The sequence below is a fragment of the Leptopilina boulardi genome, unplaced genomic scaffold (assembly GCF_019393585.1).
Source record: "Leptopilina boulardi isolate dan_hultmark-lab unplaced genomic scaffold, ZJU_Lbou_2.1 LbouV2_202, whole genome shotgun sequence".
In the NCBI taxonomy this organism is placed as follows: Eukaryota; Metazoa; Arthropoda; class Insecta; order Hymenoptera; family Figitidae; genus Leptopilina; species Leptopilina boulardi.
The window spans coordinates 208748-232923 of record NW_026137755.1 but is presented as its reverse complement, the minus strand read 5'-3'; the positions used below and the strand labels follow the sequence as shown (position 1 = coordinate 232923).

Genomic DNA, 24176 nt, shown 5'->3' with positions numbered 1-24176 from the left:
TGCGAGTGTGCAACGATATCGATAGCTGGTCAACAGTGGCCAGACAAATACATTGCGCGGGGGTAGTTAACCCCTTCAAATTCCCTCTCTCACTCTCATGGTGAATTTACTTTGGATGATCAGCATAGGCCAATGGGGTTGTTGCTCACCCTTCCCCCACTTTCCTCCTCTACCTCTATATGGATTTTTGACAGTGAAAAAAAATGTGTGATTTTTTTCGATTGCACGATCGCTCAATAATGGTAGCGAATTTTAGTGCGCCACCTTGTCAAACGCATGTATACCAAAACATCCAAAGAGGGAGAGAGAAAGTGTGTGTGTGAGAGAGAGTGTGCGCATGTTCACGTGTGCGTTCTGACGCCTGGGCCAATGTCGAAGCCAGGGGCTATACACCAAAGATTATCCCTTCGAAAGCAAAATTCAATTTCGAGACCTAAATCTAATGATGGATCAGACCGCCGTCACCGCGGTTTAATCGGTTTTCCTAAACGGACGGTTTTGCGTTTAACAGAATTGAAATTTTCAAATACAAAAGGGCCCCTCCCCTGTCCTAATGTCCAGCCAACAAGTCAACACACCCTCCATTCATACTAATTTTTCATTATTATTTCTAATTGTATTTACAATCATTACTTTTAATAAAAAACAACAACAAAGTTTCTATTTTTAACGTAAAAATTTCGATCAACAATAACTATTAACATATCTTTTTACATATAAAAAAAAATTGTCACGAAATATTTTGATGGTCAATTCCCAAGTTTTCCCATGAATAATTAGTGGAACCCTTTTTCCTCAGTAAAAATCGTTTCCCTGTTCGACAATGAGATTCCTCTTCAGAATGGTATAGTTTACGGCCGCTTTGTAGATTTGATTACAGGCAATAAACGGACAAATGGGAATTCGATTAACTCTTCCGCCAGTATCGAATCAAGTGGTAGAGGGCAACAAACAAAAAAAAAAAAAAAAAGAATTGAACAACCACCCTTAAACCAACAATCTCTCTTTCTCTCTCCTACTTTCGCTCACCGCGATTTTTTTTCTCTTGCGGTTTTCCTGGCTCGCTATATATTTCTCTCGCTTGTTCTAATATTTATACACCCCTTTCGTTCTGTCGCGCGATCTCGCTTAAAAAAACCGTCACGTTCTCGCCCACGAAATTGACCGGACAATTTTAAAGCCCACTTAATACTGAGAAAAATTGCTGTTTCGTACGAGTATGAATAAAAATTAAGGGAGAGGGTGAAAATGACCGTATTACAAGCAACCCCTCTTTTTTTTTTGCTACTGATGTCATATTCGTTTTTATTAGCGATCACTTCATTTAGAAAAATTACACAAAATTTATGCAAAAGTATTAATTGACGTGTTTTTGAAATTCGGTAAACATTTAAAGTATTTAAATATTTTCCATTCACGAATCTAATTAAGAAAACTTGATTGCTTGCAAATAAGCTATTCAGAATTGGAATATAGAGTAAAATTAAAATCGACTTTTTGTCGAGTGAGACAGAGAAAGAGAGAGAGAGTATCCATTTAAAAGTTAAATTCACTTTTCTAGAATTGACCGGAAGTGGACATCCGTCTAAATGAAATCTCCTGTATAAGAGAAGGAGGGGACTTTTTTTCACCTTTGGAGAAATGATCCTCACACCTTCTCGATTTCCTGTCATTCTATACTCCCTTTTGACTTTCTTTCGACTATAAAACCCACCTCTCTCTCTCTCTCTCGCTCCTCTTTTAATTCGCTAATTTCGAACGGTTAAGAATTCATGCGACGGAACGCTCAGACGTCTCGAGAAAAATCAAAGCAAAATGCTAACGACTCTACCGTCCTCTCGTCCGTCCCGGAGGCCTCTTTGCCACTTTCTCGTTCTTTTTGCGCCTTTTATCGTAAATGGCGCGGAATTAAAGATTAAACAAAGTGGAAACCGGCGCAGCGGTGTACTCCTGACATTTTCATCCTCTTGTCGAGAGAAAAAAAAAAGAATTAAAAAAAAGGACATTTTTCAACGAAAGAGATGAGCTGAGCAAACCTTGGCGAATGATCTGCTTATCTTTGTAAAAGCTCGACTTTACTTAACCAAATTCAACTATATATATATATAACTGGCACTCATACTTGAAAATTTAATTCCTCCTCATCGTTTTTTCGTTTTTATAATGTGATACCTTTTTTATATCTCAATTATAAATAATCTTAAAATCGATTGGCCAATCAATGTGAATTGTAAAATTTACAATATAGATTGTATAAATTACAATACAAATTATGGTATTTACAATATATATTGTAGCGTTTACAATATGTATTGTAATATTTACAAAATGTATTGTAATCTTTACATTTTATTTTTTCATTAGGAAAAACACCAATAATAATATTTTTTTAATTAGGAAAAATACCAATAATAAATATTTTTTTATTTCATAATATGTATTGTAATATTGTAGTGTATATTGTGTATATTGTATTGTATTGTAGTATTTGCAGTTTACTATGTAGCATTAAAAATAAGAATATAGTAAAAAAGACTGGATTTGATATCAAATGATGAATAAATATAGGCAAATTAGAGAGACGAGGGCATATGTTAGAATAAAAAATGGATTAACAATAATGCCTGATGATTAATACATACATATATATATATATATATATATATATATATATATATATATATATATATATATATATATATATATATATATATATATATATATATATATATATATATAGAAGAAAGTAACCTAGTCATGATGCATGTGCGTGGGTAATCATCGTTTGAAGGAATACCTATTCTAATTTTCCCCAGCCGTTCTTATATTTTTTTCCGTAAGGGTTAATTTGAATAGGACCATAGAGGAGCAATTGGTACAGACCATCGAATTGAGTGAGTGGACCATGATACGCCTACACTTTTTACGTCTTGTCTCACATTACCCTTTTTTTAAACAAAGGCAATGTTTTTTTCAATCTTTTTTTCGACTTTAATCCCCAATGGTTCATTTGAAAAATTAAGTATTCAATTTTACATAAGTAACCCAGACGACCCGAGATGATGCTGATTAACAATTCATTCGAGGGTTAATCCTGCCATGTCATTTCTTTTTTGTTTCTTCATCATTTCATTTTAATATTCATAAAATTAGGTACTTTTTTTTTAATTATTTATAAAAATTTTTTTAATTCTCTTATTTTTATTCATTCTATGGCAAAAAATAAAGAACGGATTCGAAATATATTTACTTTATATAATTACTTTGTGTATTTTTTACTTCTATATTATTATTATTTTTATTTATATCTTTCAATCGTATATTGGTTATTTATGAAATATATTCCTTTTAGAATTTCATAAAATACATCATGTCAGAAACAGAAATCTTGTTGAAAAAGACAATACATGAATTTTGTTTAAATACAATATTTCTCTTAAAAGATTCCGTTTCTCAGAATAGTGGGTCATTTCCATAAAAGAGATTATACTTTATAGAAGCTTAAAAAGGGTAAACAATTATTGAACCAGTTTTCAAAGATGTAGTTAAATATATATATTGTTAAATTTCTACATTGAATGTTTCTTTATTACGTAATTAATTACATAATCCATATATTTGATTCGTTCGATATGAAAGGCAAGGAGCTTTTAAAAATTAATTATTTAAAATTTTGATAAAAAAGTAAATTTTATAACTGATCGATGAAGCTTACATTTGAATTATTTATTAGTTTAATTATAACTTTAATTTATAAATATACCCAGGGAAAATATTATAATATTGTTAGTAACGATAAATTTTATCAATTTTTAACTAAAGAATTTTTAAATAGATAAAATTTTGAAAGTTAAAATATTTTAATTATTGTTTATACTAGAACTGTTAAATATTATAATGTAATATTGAATGGAATATTACGAAAGAATTCATTCAATGGAATTTTATTGAACAGTAAATTTTTTATATTTATCAAAGACGCGATGAGAAATGGATATTATTTTTTTTCTAACGAAACGATAGTGATTAAATTCAAAATAAAAAAAAAATATATATATATATAATAGTTACGGAAGTCAATCGATTATCGTTGCATTTTCACGACACGTTCTCACATATTTTCCACGATCTAGTCGCAAATCCACGCGTCCTCAGATTGTTGCCATGAGAATAATTTTTTTCACTCTTTTTCTTATCTTATCACGCACAAGTTTTCTGATATAGAGTTATAGTTCAGATGTGCAACGAGAAATAAAGTACTTTGCAAGAATTGATGATCACAGACGAGAAAGTGTCAGTATATATATATATAAAATATGCCGCGCACGAATAGATCTTTCGGACATGGCAAGAATCTCCTTGAAAATGAAGATAAACAGAAATTATATGACTCGCACGGTCACCAAGGAGAGATCTCTTTCTTTATTATCGCTCATTTTCAGAAGGCCTTCATCAACATTATTTTTTTTTCCTCTTGAGAAACTTCTTTTCTGGATCAATAAATTTTAAACTTGTTAATCGCATATTTATCAAAAGTATAAAAAAAAATAGTTGAATGGAAAATTTAATGAAAAATGTTAGAAATTTCCATATTTGTCGTTTAATGCAAAATATGACAAAATTAAAAGAAAGTATTTTTTTTTTTACTAAAATTTGTTTCAAAAAACAAATATTACACTCATTAAGCAAAATAAATGAAGAATATGAACTAACTTTAATTAAAAGGCGAAATGAAAATTGTAAATAATGAAATTAATATTTAATAGTGATATTTTACGAGAAAGTCGTATTCTGAAGTGTTGACAAGGTTATTTCATTGCGGTTTCATGATGTGCATAGGTGTCATTCACACTCAAGGGGTTTCTAATTATATGCACGTCATCTATCTCTCTATATATATATGTATATATATTTATTTTTTTATTAACGTATTAAAGTTCATTTTATGTAAAGTTTAGTACAAAAAAATTTTATTACACAATAAATATCCACACATCACCTAAAACTTTCAGTAATATTCTCAACAATACCTCGATATTCTAGTAGTTATAACAATGTACAAATAATGGCAATATTGCTGCAATTTTAGTTACGGTGTGTTTAGATTTTTCATATATATATAAATTATTTATACTTATTAATTAAGTAATGTACATAATTATTAATTTGAATAGTTAGTTAATGTTTGTTTGTGATAATTAATTTCATTAATTGATGAAAAACAAATTTTACCATTTGAATATATGAAATATTCTTTTAGTCAAAAAATATTCATTAATTGGTATATGTGATGAATTAGGAAAAACACCAATAATAATATTTTTTTAATTAGGAAAAACACCAATAATAATATATTTTTAATTAGGAAAAATACCAATAATAATATATTTTTAATTAGGAAAAACACCAATAATAATATATTTTTGATTAGGAAAAATACCAATAATAATATATTTTTAATTAGGAAAAACACCAATAATAATATATTTTTAATTAGGAAAAACACCAATAATAATATATTTTTCATTAGGAAAAACATCAATAATAATATATTTTTAATTCATAATATTTTATAATATTCCAAATTTTTAATATTTGAAATTGTAAAAACATTTTAGAATTAAAAATATAGATTGTAGTATTTGGAATAAAGACAATAATTAATAGAATGGAAAAAATCTTCCGTGGCACCCTTATAGAACGCATTACTGACTTACTTTCAACCCTTTCTTTTTTAGGGAGTCTATATTGAATTCTTTTGAGCGGTGAGAAAAATCCTCATACCATTGAAACTTTTTCTGCAGGAGTCTGGTAGAATATCCTTGGAAATTTTCTTAAACATCTATCTTTCGCTCTCAATCTCTCTGTCTCTGTTTTCTGGTAGTCAATCCCTAAAGGAGTCGGCATTATATACGGACCAGATATCTTTGGCTTCTAATTTCTTTGCTTTGGCCTCAGTTTCCTTGATCCCTATCGCTTAGTGGAAGTAACTCGACAGCCGTGCCGACATAAAGTATATAACGAACATATAAACACGCACACGTGCTTTTGGCCTCTGCATTCACGTGTGAAAAACAAACAAAATACCGATTTGAAATCTTATTGATCAAAATGTTACATTTGTAATTATTAATTTTTTTTTATTTATTTTTAATTTTGTATATATATGTAAATTATCAATGAATTACTTTATTGATTATCATAATAATAATTACCTTTCTTGTGATATTTAAAACATTGAATGAACAAGTATTGAGGAACACTCCGTTATTGTATAATCATCTATTATTACTTATCTTCATTACTAGTTTCAGTTATTTTTAAAATTATTTATATGAGATATAGGCAAGAAAATTTATGTTTAAAATAACCATTGAAGGAGAAAGGGAATAAGGAAGTATGTGACATTATATATATATGAACAATTAAATTGAGTTAGAAAAATGATTGCTTTATTAGAGAAGCCCTAATACTGACCCCTAAAGTGAAAGCATAGAAAATTGAGGAGTAAACAGAAAGTTTTATAATGGAATTACTCGACTTTCATTGCTTTACTTTATGTTTTTCTTCAATATATAAAGGATTTATAAGTTGCTCGATAATTAACTGCTAATATATTTAACTTGAAGCGATTTTAATACATTGAACAAACAAATTATTATCTTTCTTTTCGTAAATTTTTCTAATATACATAATTAAAAATTTAAATCCATTTTTATCTTCTTTACATTTTTCTAAATGTTTCAAATTAATTTTGTACTCTTCAAAACTAACCACAAGTAATTAATATTATTATGATAAATAATTTATAATTGTTATAGAATTAGGCGCAATTTAACATGATATTTTATTCTAAATTATCACAATCGCAATAGAAAAAAATATTTACAAACAGAATCAGTGAAATTGTAATAATGTTACATTGACTGGTATAAGAGCGCAATAAATGCAGATTGAATGAAATGTTAGCTTTTGATCGCGAGAGATATATAGACAAACGTGTGAAAATGATGGAGGCAAATGTCTTTTCACGATCGACTGAACTTGACACATAAAAATTAGGTCCGTTATTCCGAGCCTAGTTTAATGGATGCAAAAATGATACGGACTCTCGGCGCCTCGCGTACGTTTCGCCAAGATAGCATCAGCCACTGTCTGCGGAATGTCTGTCGGTGGAAGCCTTGAATACTGTTCAGATATATACATATATATATTCGTGTGCAGCTCATATACACTGCAAAAGAGAGAGAAAGAGAGAGAGAGAGAGCAACTTGGCAAGGAGCGTTTGTTAGTGGGCATTGACGACGTTGTGTGAACGTCTTATGGATATCGATTGCCACTCTGTTAAGGTAAACTATAATTTAACGCATCAAACGGCTTCTTTACCTTTCCGCTGATTACTCTACGAACATCCAACTCTCATTCATATATTTCACAAACCTTCTCTCTGATGTATATAAATATAAGAATCGCATATTATCTTTTTTTTGCAAAAACAGAAGCTCGTTCCTTTCGATTTATATAATGTCCATTTCGTGTCAGAAAAGATATTAACTAAAGTAGCAATAAAACACATGTGATCACTCATAATCTTTAATGCTCGGCGCAAGTATATTTAACGTTAATTAGCGTCGTATTTCATATATCAGCGCGGTATACGCTTTTCATCTTATTTCAAAAACGGACAAGTGCAAATTTCTTACAGGCTTTGTAAATAAAGATTTGCTTCATTCTTTTAATGTAGTGTAGGCTGGATGATGTATTCTTAACCTACTGACCGGTTCCGAGGCCAATAAAACGCGAACGTTGCGCTTGTCGTTGATTTTCCGCTTGATATTCACAAGTATCTTCCGTATATGCTGTTGATTAGAAAGTCTCTATTTATCTCCCACACTATTTTAAATCCATTTTAAATTTTATGAAGCAATTTATTATTATAAGCAGAAACTATTTGTACAAAATGATTTTTTATTTTAAGAATACTCGTCGCAAACATTAAATTATGTTCGGAGGATTGCTTTTTCTAAACCTCTTTTTGTTATACATACAGTTAGTCATACTCGGAATATAAATTTAGCCGCCTCTCTCTCTCTCTTGTAATCAGGGACTAATTACTACGTCTGTTACGAACCAAACGACTCTTTTTAATGGACCCTATATTCTTATTTTATGAAATATAGTTGATGACTTACTGTTTTTACGTGACCCTGGGACTTTTATATATTCCATTGACACGCACATGTACTTTTCCATTCAATTTCCATATATTTAATTAGTAATATAATCAGATACGAGTTTTCATTTAGGTGTCGTATTTACCCGGTATATAAATTAAATATTTTGTTTTTAGGGTCTTTATGATTCCAAATACTACTAATATTGGTTTGTCGAAAAAGCATGCGTTTTATTAAAAAGTAAAAAAAACTCACCGATATTGATGATGTCTCCAATGGAGTCCAGGTCCAATGCTCCTCTTTTAAGTTAGCCCCCCCTCTTCCTAATTTAAAATAAACTTTTAATATTCGCGAAAAAAACGATCGCGATTTAAATTATAATTCGGACGCGCGCGTAACGAGTTGTCTTGTATATATATAACGAAAGACAAACAGCGAAAACGAATTTTAAACACCCTAAGAATAGTTTGCATAAAAATATCGAATTAACACTCCCGAAGCTAATAAAATAATTTATAAATCCGACACGAGATGTAAAAAATTTAATGAATTAAAAAAAAAATCCGCGCTGTTTATCTGAAACAAAAAATAAATTCAATATTAATAATTAAAATTTTAATTAATTTAATAAATTAAACACGAAACAATTATTTTAAATCTGTTTTACCGATGTAATCCAACAAATCTGTTTTATCAGCAGTCGGTAAAACAATTTTGTAAAAAAAAATTTAGAAAATTGTTATATATTATATTTAATAATTTTTCAAATTTGAGATTTTAAATTTGTTTCAGTAAAAAAAAATTTTCTGTCTATTGTGTATGATGAATTAGGAAAAACATCAATAATAAAATATTTTTAATTAGGAAAAACACGAATAATAATATATTTTTAATTAGGAAAAATACCAATATTAATATATCTTTGATTAGGAAAAACACCAATAATAAAATATTTTTAATTAGGAAAACCACCAATAATAATATATTTTTAATTAGAAAAAACACCAATAATAATAATATATTTTTAATTAGGAAAAATACCAATAATAATATATTTTTGATTAGGAAAAACACTAATAATAAAATATTTCTAATTAGGAAAAACACTAATAATAAAATATTTCTAATCAGGAAAAATACTATATTAATAATATATTTTTATTTAGGAAAAACACCAATAATAATATATTTTTAATTATGAAAAACACCAATAATAATATATTTTTGATTAGGAAAAACACCAATAATAATATATTTTTAATTAGGAAAAATACCAATAATCATATATTTTTGTTTAGGAAAAATACCAATAATAATATATTTTTGATTAGGAAAAACACCAATAATAATATATTTTTAATTAGGAAAAACACTAATAATAAAATATTTTTAATTAGGAAAAAAATGTTATTTAAAAAAAAGAATTGTTATTTTTTTAAATGTTTTTTTTGAAATTGCATTTAAGAGAGCATAGGGCGACTGGTATATATATGTCGTGACTCGGTGAAAAAATTGATTTCAGAAGGCTAATTGTGAGTTGGCAAGCAAACTCGAGCTCTTAAAACCGCGGGTCTCTCTCTCTTTCTCTCTCACTCTCTTTCTCTCCTGGCGGTGATTTACGCACGGCTTTTATCACCATTGCAAAGCTCTCGGTGTGCCGGTAGGTTAAGAATATTGAGCACGCTGGCCGTAAAATAAGATATAGATTTCCATCTAGTAACTTTCTACCACGACGGGCCAAACAGCCGCATGTGTGGGAGTCAAGTCTCAAGACGCCATACGGTGTGTACGAAACGTATAGCGTATGGCACACTCGAGTACTTACAAACTATTATAACTTTAGGCGTGTTGTATATACATATATATAAATTTCGTTACGCTCTACCTACGTATAAATATATACATACAAACGTTCTTCTCGTCTCCATTTTTTTTTCTCTCGATAACATTTCTCCGATTCTTGTTACACTATATATAATAACAGTGATTAAGAACCTTCCATTTTTAATATATTCCTCGAGAAATTTCTTCATTGTAATATTGTTAGCAATTTATTCTTATAATTTATTATAATTATAAATTATAATTATAAATTATTAATTACAAAAAAAATAATTTTTTCGCTTGCGGACGACAAAGTTGCTAGTTAAATAATAATCGCTGATGGAATTTCATTTGTTCTAATTTTTCCAAGGATGTAATAACTGATGAAAATGCATATATATAATATAGTAAACTGTGCGGTGGAATCCTTAGCGGCCTTTTCATCGTGCGCTTGATAGTTTTATGGACCTGTCGCTCGTTCCTCCGCCACTTAAACTTGACTAATTATTATTATGGTTTGTTAACTTCTTGACCGTAACCAAAGGTGTAAGGAGGTGCGAGAGGAATACCACTTTGGTTACATAGAAATTGAATTTCTCGACAGGCTTACGATCCACTGGCAATAGAAAATATCATATATATATACTTTATTTCTATATACCTTTTATCTTTTAAAAATACTATATTCTCAACCTCTTTCTCTCTATTCAAGAAAATACACTCATCGCACAAGACAGCTGAGTAAATTAATTTTCAGTCATCTTCATATACTCAAAACAATGAGAATGACTCGCCTATAAAATTTATCATAATGTACTATTTTAGAGTTGTTTGCAATTTATTTAACTTATTAAATTAAACTTTTCATGGAAAATTGTCAATAAAAAGAAAATTAAAAATATATGAATTTTGAATTTTAATTAAACATTTATACAAGAAAGTAATCAGGACTCGACCAAGGAGAGAGTTTCGGAGAAATTGGTTCTCAACCAGGAAACCAGTTGACCCCAAATTAACCGGTTGGTTGACCAGTTCGATTAGGCTAACACTGTTATTAAAAATGGAACTCCACACTGTATATTTTATATTTTTAAATTCAAATCTAAAACTTCCATTTCTAATTATTGAAAACAATTATCAATCTTTTTTTTTTACCAAATGAGTATCAGAAGGAAATATTAATTCACGAAAATTGTATATTATTAATTTTTATTATTTATATTAATAATTTATTTATATAAATACTAAATAGAAAAAATTGTTTAAATTAATTTTATTAACATTACAGCGTATAAAAGATCCGAGAAAGTTGAGTAAGAATTTATATAATTATTATTCATTGTTTCTGGTAGTGATAAATATAAATGAAATGTCGATAAGATAAAATAATATACGTAAAGTTCTATGCCCTTTCAAGTTTTTTTTTTTTTTTTTTTTTCCTATAAACTTTTATAATTTTTTCTTTTAATAACTGTGAATGATCATGTGATCAATTTGTTTTTTCCATCTTGTGAATTTCGAGAATAATTCTTTCATGACTCAAGAACTTTAGTTTCAAATCCTTTAAATTGGAAGAGGTCTCAAGAGGCTCTTAATTTCAGTAATTCAAGTTTTGCGGCCCTCGAAAGCCACCTGAAAAACTTTTTTCATCGATAATGTTTTCAAAAGTTAAAAAAATCACACTTAAATAAAAAAGATGAGAGAAAAAAAAAGGATGATGAGGTACTAAGTAAATGACTCACGAAGAAAAATCATAAAAACACGTCACTTCCATTCCCTTTTACTATGCGGCTACTCGAGCAACTCTCAAGAAAGAACATTCATTCTGAGACATTAATTTTTACCCCTTTTTACCCTCTCGACAAGTGGATAGAATCTGGCCAAAGCTTCACCCCCCTGCGCCTAATGACCCGAGTCTGGTGGTCGTTTCACAGTAAAGGAAAAAAAAAATATTTCAGAAAATGCCCGCTTAAGTGGCGTGAATCGTTTGCCGAGACGCGACGATGTAACCAAGGGGTTGTTACTGAGAATAGGGTTTGAGTAAACCAGAAAAATTAAGAGGTGGGGAATAAAATCTTGTCGACAAAATATTTTCGACGATCGTTATCATTTAAACTTATGTCCTGATGATGTGAAAAAAAGAAGATTCTTTTTCAAGGGTTTTTGTTTTTTTTTTAAGAGACGAGTCACTTTAACCCTTTTCTTTTTTTTTTTTGGAACTCGAACCCTCGAAAATCCTTTCTCTCATACCATCGAAGGACAAAGACTCAGAATGGTACAATGGGACTCATCAGGGATCGGGAATAAATTACAGTTGAAGCGACTTGTGAAACGAGAAAAATGATCGAGGCATCAAAGTATATAGTCTTAACGGGCACTCCTTTTTGTATCAAAAACCACGTGTCTTCCGTTTGTCATCGTTTCATTCACTAGAAACATAATCGTCGTCTAATGACTTGTCTCAAAATTCATTATACAAAAGGAAAAGGTGCTCCTGTTTTCCCTGTGATAAGAGTCGTTAAACATTTTATTATATACTATATATAATGAGAAACTTCTAATGCCGCAAAAAGAAAAAATTCATAATTTTGCTAAAAGAAGTTTATAAATCAAAGAGGAAATCCTTAAAAAAAAATTCTTCAAAAAAAATAAAGAGATCTATTTAAGATTAATGGGAACTGGGGATAAAACTTAATTTTACACCCCTTGTTTTTCTCGACTTAACGGACATTGACCTTTTAATTTCGAGAGCATCAGGTAATCATCAGTTTTCTTTTTCCCCATACAATAATGGAAAAAAAAACGTTCATCGAATATCAGAGAGAAGATTGCGGGGGAGGTTGTATCGATGGATCAGTGAATATTGAAACAAAAAATTATAAAAGGTTCATCGGCCTTAAGAAATAAGAAAATACACACACGAGGCCAGGAAGTAACGAAAGGGTTACTAGCCTCGGGGTCAGCGACCACCAATCCCTCCAATAGGCGAGTTAACAAAAAAAAAAAAAAAAATTATGAAGGCATTGAACTAAAAAAAGAAAAAAACAAAAGATAGTGAAACATTCGCACGAGCAGGTGGAACAGTAAGAAGAAAGGTTAAAACCATATGCCTGAATAATGTTCCACCCGCGCATGCTTTTACATCAGACCACCTTTTTATACAAACCGGAAATTCATACTTTATGAAATTACTTTACGTATATTCTCACTTTTGATTTTGATACAAAACTTAATATTTTATTTATTCTCTTTGAACGACATTTATTTTTTCTATTTTAATTTTATTTAAATTACAAAGTGTTTTAATGAAAAATTAAGAAATTTTTTTAATAAACTATCTTACAATGTTTTTTTAATACTATACGAGGAGTTCAACATTTAAGGTATTTGAAATATTGTTTCAGTAGAAATGTTTTCTATATAATTGGTATGTTATGAATTAGGAAAAACACCAATAATAAAATATTTTATATTTTAATAATTTTCCAAAGAAAATGATTATTTTGCAGTTTTAGTTACATTCTTCCTTCATCTTGTGCAGAATTCGATTTTCTAATTTTCTTTTTTAATGGTTGTATGAAATGTTAGCAGCTCCTCTATATACATCCATTATTCATCACTGGCAATTAGAATACAAAATTAAGCTTATATGAAGGGCTTTTAGAATTTCTCAATTTTTACCACAAATTACAATATAGGGGGTAAAACAAAAGAATTTTCCTCCTATTTTCAAAAATAATAGAAAAGTTTGTTTATTTTTCTTGACTTTGAGTTTTATTTTCCACAAACACATATGAAATCCAATAAGGGAATATTGAAAAAAAAGGTTAAATATAAAAAAAACGAGAGAAACAAAAGCAATTTTGTTCGTTATGTAAAAAAAATGATTTTAAAAGTCTTTTTATGTTTTTTTTTCATTTTTTTTCGAATCATTGAATGTGAAAATAAAAGAGAATGAAAAATGAAATAATTCAGTAGAGTGTGTATAAAACAATGGTGTGTGCATGAAAGAGGCTGTACCCAAAAAGGGTGGGTCGAATTTCGTGACTACTGATGATGACTGTACCCTGCATCAACACACATACATTCGCGAAATTTCGCACCTAACATATACACATTCGTTGTGGGGTAGAAATCATTAAAGGGGCGTGGCGTGCCCGTGGTTGCCCGGATGACGGTCACGTGAACCAAGATGGCCGACCAGGGTAGGGTTCCCCTCTTTGCAACAGTCATTTGTTATCGGCCATTTTATTTTAATGATTTCCATGCATGCGTGAAACGCTCGGCTGCATCGCTCTCGGGAAAGGGATGCTATGCTTCGTAACTTGCACTAGCGCAATGCACTACATATATATATATGTATATATTCAATGCTAGTCTATATGGCGCCTAAGTGCATATTTAGGTACAGCAGTACTTTCTTCTCTTTAACACTTTATTTATATGCATCAACTTGAATCACCAATTTTTTTTGTTTATCTTCCTCATAAAATATTCCGCCAACTTTACGACGAGAGAATATAAGTTGCGATGACATCTAGATCCAATCAGCATTAAATCCCCCAACCCTATATACGATCCGTATCTAAATCTTTTCTTAACCGTCTCCCCCTCTACTGGTGGTACATCACCTCGTTGACGTCTATTTTGAATAATTATGCACTCCTTGGGACAACTTCATATATTGTGCCTTTGGCGAAGTGTTCTTCCCTCGCTTATACGCAAAATATATGGTACAGAACAATTGATTTTTCATTAGATAGGCGCAGACTTTTTTTTAAGTCACAAAAAAAAAGTTTCAAAGGTGACAGCGGTGGGATTTTTTTTTTCTAAACCAGTGTTCTAAAATAGTAACCAATTTCTATTAATTTTTTTCCACTAAAAAAAAAGGTGTTTAATTCTTCCGTGTTTTATCAAAGTTGCCTATACATAAACAGAGTCTTATGTAATAGAATGAACTTTTCGCTTGGCCGACAATCGAGACTGCAATCTCAGAAGTCAAACTGGTTTCGAAAAAGAAAAACTCCCTTTTGCCTCTCGACTTCATATCCCCCTATGTATGCCTCGTCTTCATCTGCGGAATGATCCTCAACCCTTTTTAAATTTTTTTTTGTTTGCGGGGCACATCTGTGCCTGACGTTAGTTCAATGTTCCGGGGAGAGAGAGAGAGGATATCAGGTACTCTAGGTAAACGTAAGAACCCTTATTTCACCCAATGTATAAAAATCATCGCAGAGCAATGACTTGTCTACCAACACCAGTATATGGTTTCATAAATCTTTTGTCTGTCTCTGTCAGTTCAAATAGTTCAAGTTATGGGGAATAATGAATCATCCTATTGTTATTCTATAGTTGGAAAAATATTTTTCGGACAGTTATTTAAATATTAATCCTTCATCATTGTCAGGAACAACGATTCAAATTCTTCTGAATATTTAATCATTTTACAGCTGCTGACAATCTTTATCTAAATGACTATATATGAATTTCGAAAATATGACACTAATTCGCTAATTATTTAATGTATTTAAAATTTTCCAATAAAATTTAGTATAGAAGAATGAATATGATTACATTCACAAATTTTAAAGATATATATAATTTGATTTGTATAATGAAATTTTTGCAAGAGAGATAAGAAAATGAGTTATACATAAATATGTTTAAAATATAACTAGAGGAATTTTATGATTGATGGTATGCAATTAAGGAAGGGCAGAATTTCATACAAGGGAACATTGCTGAGCACAATCGCTCTTTACAATGGAGTCCAGTGACAGCTTTGAAGGTTGGCATTATCGATCTAGTCGCACGAAAACGCATCCCATCGTTTACTATATGGCATTATCAATACTGTCGATCGCGATTCCTCATCCTTAACGATTTTTTTACCCAATCATGAACGTCAAACAAACATCTCAGTCTTGACCTATATATAACTAATATTGAAGACTATATGACGTTTTGTATATAAGGAAAAAAAATAATGTGCACAATATTCGTGATCGGTCAAATGTTTCAATTTTACTTTAGTGATTCTAAAATCTTGTTCTGTTAGGAAAATACCAAAATAATTTATATATTTTCATAACCCAAAGAATTTGAGACATTTAAAATATTGTCATTTAGTATAACTAAATACCTTAGTAAATTTTACTGAATTTTTTTTTTAAAATAAAATAGAAAATAATTTTCCACACTGTAAATCCAATAAATGAAAACAAAGACAAACCTAATCTAAATGTTTTAATCGCCTCTATCTGGAAACAACGCCCATATATGATGCACTAAACTTTCCCGATCGAAGCGAATGCACCCTCCTTCCTCTTTCGCTCCAATCATCGACCCCCATCCATTTTGAAATTTTTCACTCATCTCTTTGTGTTGTGTATGTATATATATAGTCGAAAACTAACACATATAAATACCCTCTCGCACGTCTCCAAAAAGACGGATAGTCACCAAACTCCAAAAGTGGAAGCAAGAGGGGAAAATATTTACTCGAACATGCATACGGGGGTCAGAGGAGAGAGGAACGACGGAAAGGTTTTGTTGTGTGAGTGCGTGTCAGTTTAATGATTTTCAGCCGGAATTTCGATGACGGTGAACTCGAGTAAGGGTAGTGCAAAAGGGGGTTGAAGGATCGGAGGGGTTGTTGTATTAGGTGAGGCTGGCTGGTGAAGAGGAAAGAGGTGGGTTGGGGGGGATTTAGAGGTGGACAAAGTCCAGGGCCGTAGACACGCAGAGGCGCCAATTTTGTATCAGAGAGAGAGAGAGAGAGGGAGAGAGAAATGAAGAGCGTTGGGACACGTAAATTTTACAGTGGTGCGTTCATTTGTTCGTTGAACGAAATGCGAATGCATTATACATGGATTGCAGAGGACATTAATTTTCTGGCGTGGACATGTAGTGTGCGCGCCGCGAGGGCTCAAGGGTGGTTTGGTAGTGTGAGCGAGAAAGAGAGAAGAGGGCCGTCCTGCCAGAGAAGGGAGGAGGGTGGTTTGGACACCAGAGTGCAAAAAGGGGGTGGGCGGGGGTCATGGAGGACGTCCCGCGCACGAGAGTCCACACACCCCTCTTTATATATACACACACATACACACCACGTGCAACGGTGATTTCGCCCCTGGAGAGATTTCCACTTTTTCGCGGTGATTTTGACGAGTGGACGAGCAACCAAAAAAAAGAAATCTTTTTCCCATGCGTTCATTTTTGATTTTAGAAAATTAAATACCATAAAAATATTTGTGGTGGTGGAACATTTCCCATATATGTAAAAATTTCTCCGGCATTATGTTTTATAAATATATATATTTATTTATACAATTCGAGAAATATTTACAGATTATTATCAAAACAGCCAATAGAATATAAAATGTCATTAATTCCAATACAGAAGAAACTATAATTATAACATTCATTTGTTTTCCATTAATGGAAATTAACTTACGATTGACACTTCCGGGTGGATTAAAAATAGAGGATTTAATTTCAGAATTAATAGTTAAAAACAAAGTCACCTAGTGTCAAAAATTAGTTATATTTAAATCTTTTTTTTTTTGTAACTTTTTGTTTTGAAAAAAAAAAGTTTAACACGCAATATTAATTGTCCTTCAATCGAATTGTTCGTGTTCGCGTGCGAATAAAGTCGAGGGTGAAAGAATATAGAAGGGAAGTGTGACTCTGGCCCACTACGATTCATCAAAAAAAAAAAAAAAGTTCTCTCTTCCAACAGATTTGTAATTCTTGGGTTCGACAAAAGAAAAAGGGTTGCTTTACGCGTTCCCTCCTTACAAAGCGAATAAGTTTTCGTCTCTCTCTCTCTTTCTATTGCACATTTCTTTTTTTTGTCTGTCCATCCGGTTGGCACGCGAAATTTTAAATTTAATAATTCTTGATTCGCCCCGCGGCGGCCGCATGTCAATTATTATCGGGAGAGAGGAAACCATTAGAATTTGCAGAGAGAAATTATTTAATTTCTCGGAATAAAGCTTTTATATATATATATATATATATATATATATAACGTCGTTTTCATGATTCTTCACTGGAGCACAAGTCCGTTCGCGACCCTCATTTTCAGTATACAGAAAATTATATAAGAGGGGGCGATGAGAAATATAGTTTTATAGTGCTTTAAATAATTTTTCTTCCACTGAAGCTGCTTTTATTTAAAAATTTATAGCAAAAAGAGGGTAACTTATATTTTCTATTGCAACAGGGCCTTTTAACTTTAAAACCTATTATATTTTGATATTGATTTTTTTTCCGATTTTATTTATTAAAACTATTCTATACTTATTATATAGTGGATCGATTTTTTTGTCGGCAAAAGTCCTTGTTCGTAATTAGTTTTATATAAATGGAAAACCAAATAATTTTCTTTTTTATATAATAATTAATTATCTATTACATAATATTTGATTGAGTTAATATTTTGTATTAATATAATATATTTCTTTTTCAGTATATATTATATAATCTTTTACGTTCAAGGAATATTATTAAAAAGGAAATAAAAATAAATGAATATTTTCATACATCACTTTTTCAGAATTTCATAAAAATTAAATAATCAGTTTAATTTTGAAAAATTTCATTCTAAAATAATTGTTTTATCGCATACATATTGATATTAGAAATTTAATTATATCGCTTTATTTAAAATTATTCATAGCCTTAATAAGTTCAGGTTATATAGATAAGGTCAAGGTGAAACTATCTCAGAAAGGCGATAGTTGTTGCTAATTCTGGTTGACCTGTCAATTTTGGATAACTTGTCTCGTGCTTTATTCACTTCCCTTTGCTTTTCATTGCACTGAATTTTCAAATATTATACGAGGCATATATATATATGTAGTCTAAAAAGCTTGGAATACGTTTAGTAGAAAATAAATCTCAACATATTTAAATTATTTATATATAGGTTTATATTTAACATATATTCAAATAATGCTAAATGTTTCCAACTATTGATTTTCGTTTCAAAGTATGGAAAAAAAATGTTAAATGAATTATATATTTAAATTTGATTATTATTTTTTTAAATTATACAAATGTAATAAATTAGGAAAAACACCAATAATAATATATTTTAATTTGTTTAATTTGTCCCAAAGAATTTGAGATACTGGAAATATTGTTTAAAAAAAACCATTAATTTTGGTATGTAGTAAATTAGGAAAAACATCAATAATAAATATTTTTTTTTAATTGTATTTTATAATTTTCTCCAAAAAATTATTTTTTTATTATCCTTATATGCTCTTTATAATATATAACAGAATTGTTAACCTATTTTTTCAGATATATTTTTGGATAAAAAAGTATGTATATGTTATAAATGTACAATATTGCAAAATGTAATATAACAATTTTGAATACAATTTGTTTTATGCTTTGAAATAAAAAAATAAGTTAAAAAAAATACATATTGAGATAAAAAAAACCGTTGATGTCTAATTCAACTGAATATTACATTATGCAATTTTATAATCATGAGTTCAGTGACGTTGACAAACGTTTGTCTGCGAGACGAATGAAAGTCCGCAGATGTAATTCTACCCACAATTGGTCCCTTATTGAACAATCATTGAAAAAATACAAATGTCATTGACTATATATATATATATGTATATATATACTTCTTTTCAGACGGTTGCAATTTTTTTTTTTTTATTATTTCTCTCACAGGGAAGATCAAATTCATTGGACCTTGAAGTGACATATGGCATGTTCAACACAAAGTTGACATTTTGTCTGCAACATTGTGTATAAAGAAAAATATAAAAAGTTGCATTTAAAACTAAAAAAAAATGTTTAATATTTTGAAAAAAATTGAAGACAAAAAATAATAGTTAAAAAAAATTATCGAATTTGTAATTAATGTCTGCGATAACTGTGACCTGATATAAAAAAAAAACAGTATCGCTAATTACAGTAATGAATACACAATGTCTATGGAGGGAAAAATGAATGTCTATAGGTACAAATTAGTACCTTTCAGTGGTCATGTAACAATTTGTATAAAGAGAGTGACGTTAATGTTCTTTTTTTTCGAAAAAGTTAAAAGACCCTCGAAAGTGGATTTCTTGAGAGAACAGAGAGAAAGAAGAAGATAGAGAGAGAGAGAGTGAGAAAGAGAAAGGGTGGATGAAGGAGAGTATATAAGAAGTCGGTGCAACCCTTTCAGTCTCGTAGACGGCACATCCGGTAACGAGGCCTATACGCACGATTACGGATGTACGTGGGCTACATGTAGCTATAATACAAGCGTTACATTCATATCCATACAATATATATACATATATATATATACAAATATATATCTGAATGTATATAAGGCAGATACAAACGGCTGTGGAAGCGCGTACTGACTGCTGCGCTCCCGATAAATGTTTCAGGGTGCAATTAAGTACCAACAACAATAAGAAACCAACCCCTCGGCCTCGGCAGTCGCATATTAATTCGATTTTAATTGCATCGGGAAATAAAACATACGGCCAAGCAGGACACACCTGTGCTCAGTAGTCTTTCTGACAATACACGTGGAACTATATATATATATAAGGGTATTTCTCTCTATTGGCCCTCTAATAAATAAATTCTCTATATCTTCCTCATTCAGAGGTCTATGACATTTTATTTATTCAATTCTACTTCTATATTTGCTAGTCCTCTGCATTTATAATCAATTATACCAACTTGATCATATCAATTGATAATGAGAATATGTTTGTATAATTTAAAATTAATCTTTAGAGAAAATTTTCTTCTATGTATAAAATTTCTTTTGAATTTCTTTACAACCTTTTAATTTTACTAGATTAAATTACTTATTTATAAGATAAATTATTTTAATAATAAAAACACAATCAATTCGGACTTTATTTTACCTGCAAATGGGACAAGAACTCCCTTTCACGAGAAAAAAAGATAGAAAACCACCGGAAATACTAGAGGTGCAAATTCCATTTACAGAATGAGAAATCGCTTGATGGGCCATATTATAACTGGGAATTAAACGTTTCAGGATTATTGATCACCCGAGGCTCTTCTCAGTAAAAGTATAGACAGTGAACTTTATATATATATATATATATAAGTATTGTAAGCCACGCAAAACATTTCTTACGTGACTTCGTTTTACCGCCTACAAGTCGATATTTTTAATAACAGTCTGTTATTCCATCGTCTTTATATCCTTTTATTCCAATGGTTTTCGAAATACACTATACTACTGATCAATATAATATTAAGATGGAAATATATATTTACGGAATACATTGTTTTTTACAAAAAAAAAAAGAAAAATGATGTAATCTCTCTTGTTTTGATTAAAAAATATTATAAAACATCCCTTACTCTCGAATCCCTCACCCACTCTCTCTCTCTCTCTCTATCGCATGTCCCTCAGATTGAGAGGAATTCTCAGATGAATCGGCGATTGAATAAAAGATGAATCGTCCGGCATCGTTGTTGAGTATGCCCGGGGTAAAAAAGCTCTGGGAAGAATGTCGATATTAATAAAAGTTAAATTGAGCCAATCGCTTGTGGAAATTACAATCGAGTGCATTGCCGCCGGGATAGAAGAAGTCGAGAGGGCCCCCGGAATCAAGGAAGAGAGAGGCGAGCAAAAGAAAAATAAAAAATTATTAGTTTCAAGTTTATAAAAAGTTTTCATTCCACCGCGAATAGAAAACATTTATAGAAAGGGGTTAAACAGTATACAAAATAATTATAATATCAAATGGTAAAAAATATAAATATTGAAAATATAAATTTTCCAAAATTGATGTCTATATGTATATTAATTTATTTAACCAATTATCTAATTAACTAATTTATTTAATCAATATTGCTGTAAGTTACAGATCAACTGTTATCTACAAAAATTTATATATATATGTATTTTTTGATTTGATTTACTACAGGAATGGAACATATAAAGGACCAAAGTGTAAAATTTTATTAAGTGTATATAACTAAAATTATCTTTATATATGATATTGATGTAATTTTTGTTATTAGAAATATTATTTTACTGTTTTACATTATACTGTTATCCAATTGACTATACATTGAATATTTAGAATTATTTCGATTGTATTTTATTGTAAAAATAATTTTTTTTTAAATTTATATTTTATAATTTTCAAAATTTCAAATTGTTTCAGTAAAATCATTCACTGATTGTAATGTGTTGAATTAGGAAAAACACCAATAATAATATATTTTATATTTCTATAATTTTCCAAAAATTGTTTCAGTAAAATCATTCACTGATTGTAATGTGTTGAATTAGGAAAAACACCAATAATAATATATTTTATATTTCTATAATTTTTCAAAAATTGTTTCAGTAAAATCATTCACTGATTGTAATGTGTTGAATTAGGAAAAACACCAATAATAATATATTTTATATTTCTAATATTTTCTAAAAATTGTTTCAGTAAAATCATTCACTGATTGTAATGTGTTGAATTAGGAAAAACACCAATAATAATATATTTTATAATTCTATAATTTTCCAAAGGAAATTATATTAAAATTAATTTATAATTTTTTTAAACATACAATTATTTATGTAAACAGTTTTTAAATGATGTAAAGTTTTTTTTATACTCAATCTAATTTTTGAAGTAATATATGAAAAATACATGTCCGTCGGACAAAATGTTTGTTATTATATGAATATGGTTTTAAAGATGATGTTCTAAAACATTGATGCTAATTTCTTTGATTTTCCTCTTACAGTATGTACCTTTGTTTTTGTATTAGGCGCAGAATAACTGTATACACATCTTTTTTCATGTTTTATAAAGCAACTATTGTACTTTACACTTTTCCTTATTAAAAAAAATTTAGAAACACGTTTTCATTAATATTAAAGAAAAAAAAATTATTCACTCCACATCTCTTAAATTGTAAATAAATTTTTTAATTTGTATAGAACAAAATATTTATCAAATAGTCAATCCGCAAAAACAAATTTTCCAGAAAATTGTTTTTTTGTTTCATATATATATATATGTACATGAATGTGATATATTTTTTTTTTAAGTTTTTCGAGAACTTTTTTCAGCTATAAACTTGGGTAATGACAGAGCTTAGCCGGCTCTAATCAAAGGTGTTCTGATTGCAGGTGAACGGCCCTATAAGTGCCACCTTCCTGATTGCGGGCGGGCCTTCATCCAGCTGTCGAATCTCCAGCAGCATTTGCGGAATCATGACGCGCAGGTGGAACGGGCGAAGAACCGGCCGTTCCACTGTAACATTTGCGGCAAGGGCTTCGCAACGGAGTCCAGCCTCCGGACCCACACGTCGAAGGTCAGTCATGTATGTACCAAATCCGACGTCCAAGATCGTTACCGCATTTTTCAACTCAATGAGTGACAATGACGCGAGAGCAGGTTCCAGTTTTTTAAAAAAAAACAAATGAAAGAGAAGTAGAACGTCTAGCGAGCTCGATTAAAACAAAAAAAAAAAAAAAAGAAAAAAAAATTCAAAGAGAAGGGAAAATCTTTTTCTTATTGTATATATATATATATATAAAATTTTTTCCCAACTCTTTGACATAATCTGGCTCGCAATACGTCTCATCTATCTATTCTCGCAAATGGGCATTTCAAACTATCATTCTTATTAATAACAAAAACATCAGTGCAATTATTAATATCTCTTTTTCAATGAGAAATTGACACTGATAAAAATTTTACTGAATTTTCAGTTGTTTTTCTTTTATTTTCTCTTTTCTAAATTCTAAATTATTTCCAAATTGTTCAAAATTTTTGTCAACCAATTTCTCAATGATTTGTGTTTACGAGTGGCATATAAATATGGTGGTGGGTCACGCTTGGATCGAGGAAGTGTATTTTCTTTAGTTTTTTTCTTTTCACATTTTCTTTAAAATTTTTTCCAAAAAAAAAAAAAAATTCTTTTGTGTATGCTTTAAATGTTTTTTTATTTTTAATGACAAAAAATGGGTTATTTACTCTCTAAATTTGAATCAGTGAGATTTCGCTGATAAAATAGTTGGAATTTTTAGCAAGTAAATAATACTTCAGTTATAAATTTTTACTGAAATATTCAGTCGAATTATTACTGATTTAAATAGTCAAATTATCATTAAACGGTAAAACAGATTCGCTTGATTAAAACAGTGACATCTGTTTT

At 29.9% G+C, this 24176-nt stretch overlaps 1 protein-coding gene across 1 annotated transcript in view; it reads left to right on the top strand.

The window, feature by feature from the left end:
* LOC127278387 (zinc finger protein 853) overlaps positions 1-24176 on the top strand; it is a 75779-nt gene that overhangs the window by 37332 nt on the left and 14271 nt on the right. Inside the window, exon 4 of the mRNA XM_051300095.1 lies at positions 23146-23339. Coding sequence (XP_051156052.1) covers positions 23146-23339 — 194 coding nt within the window. The remainder of the gene's footprint in view (positions 1-23145; positions 23340-24176) is intronic.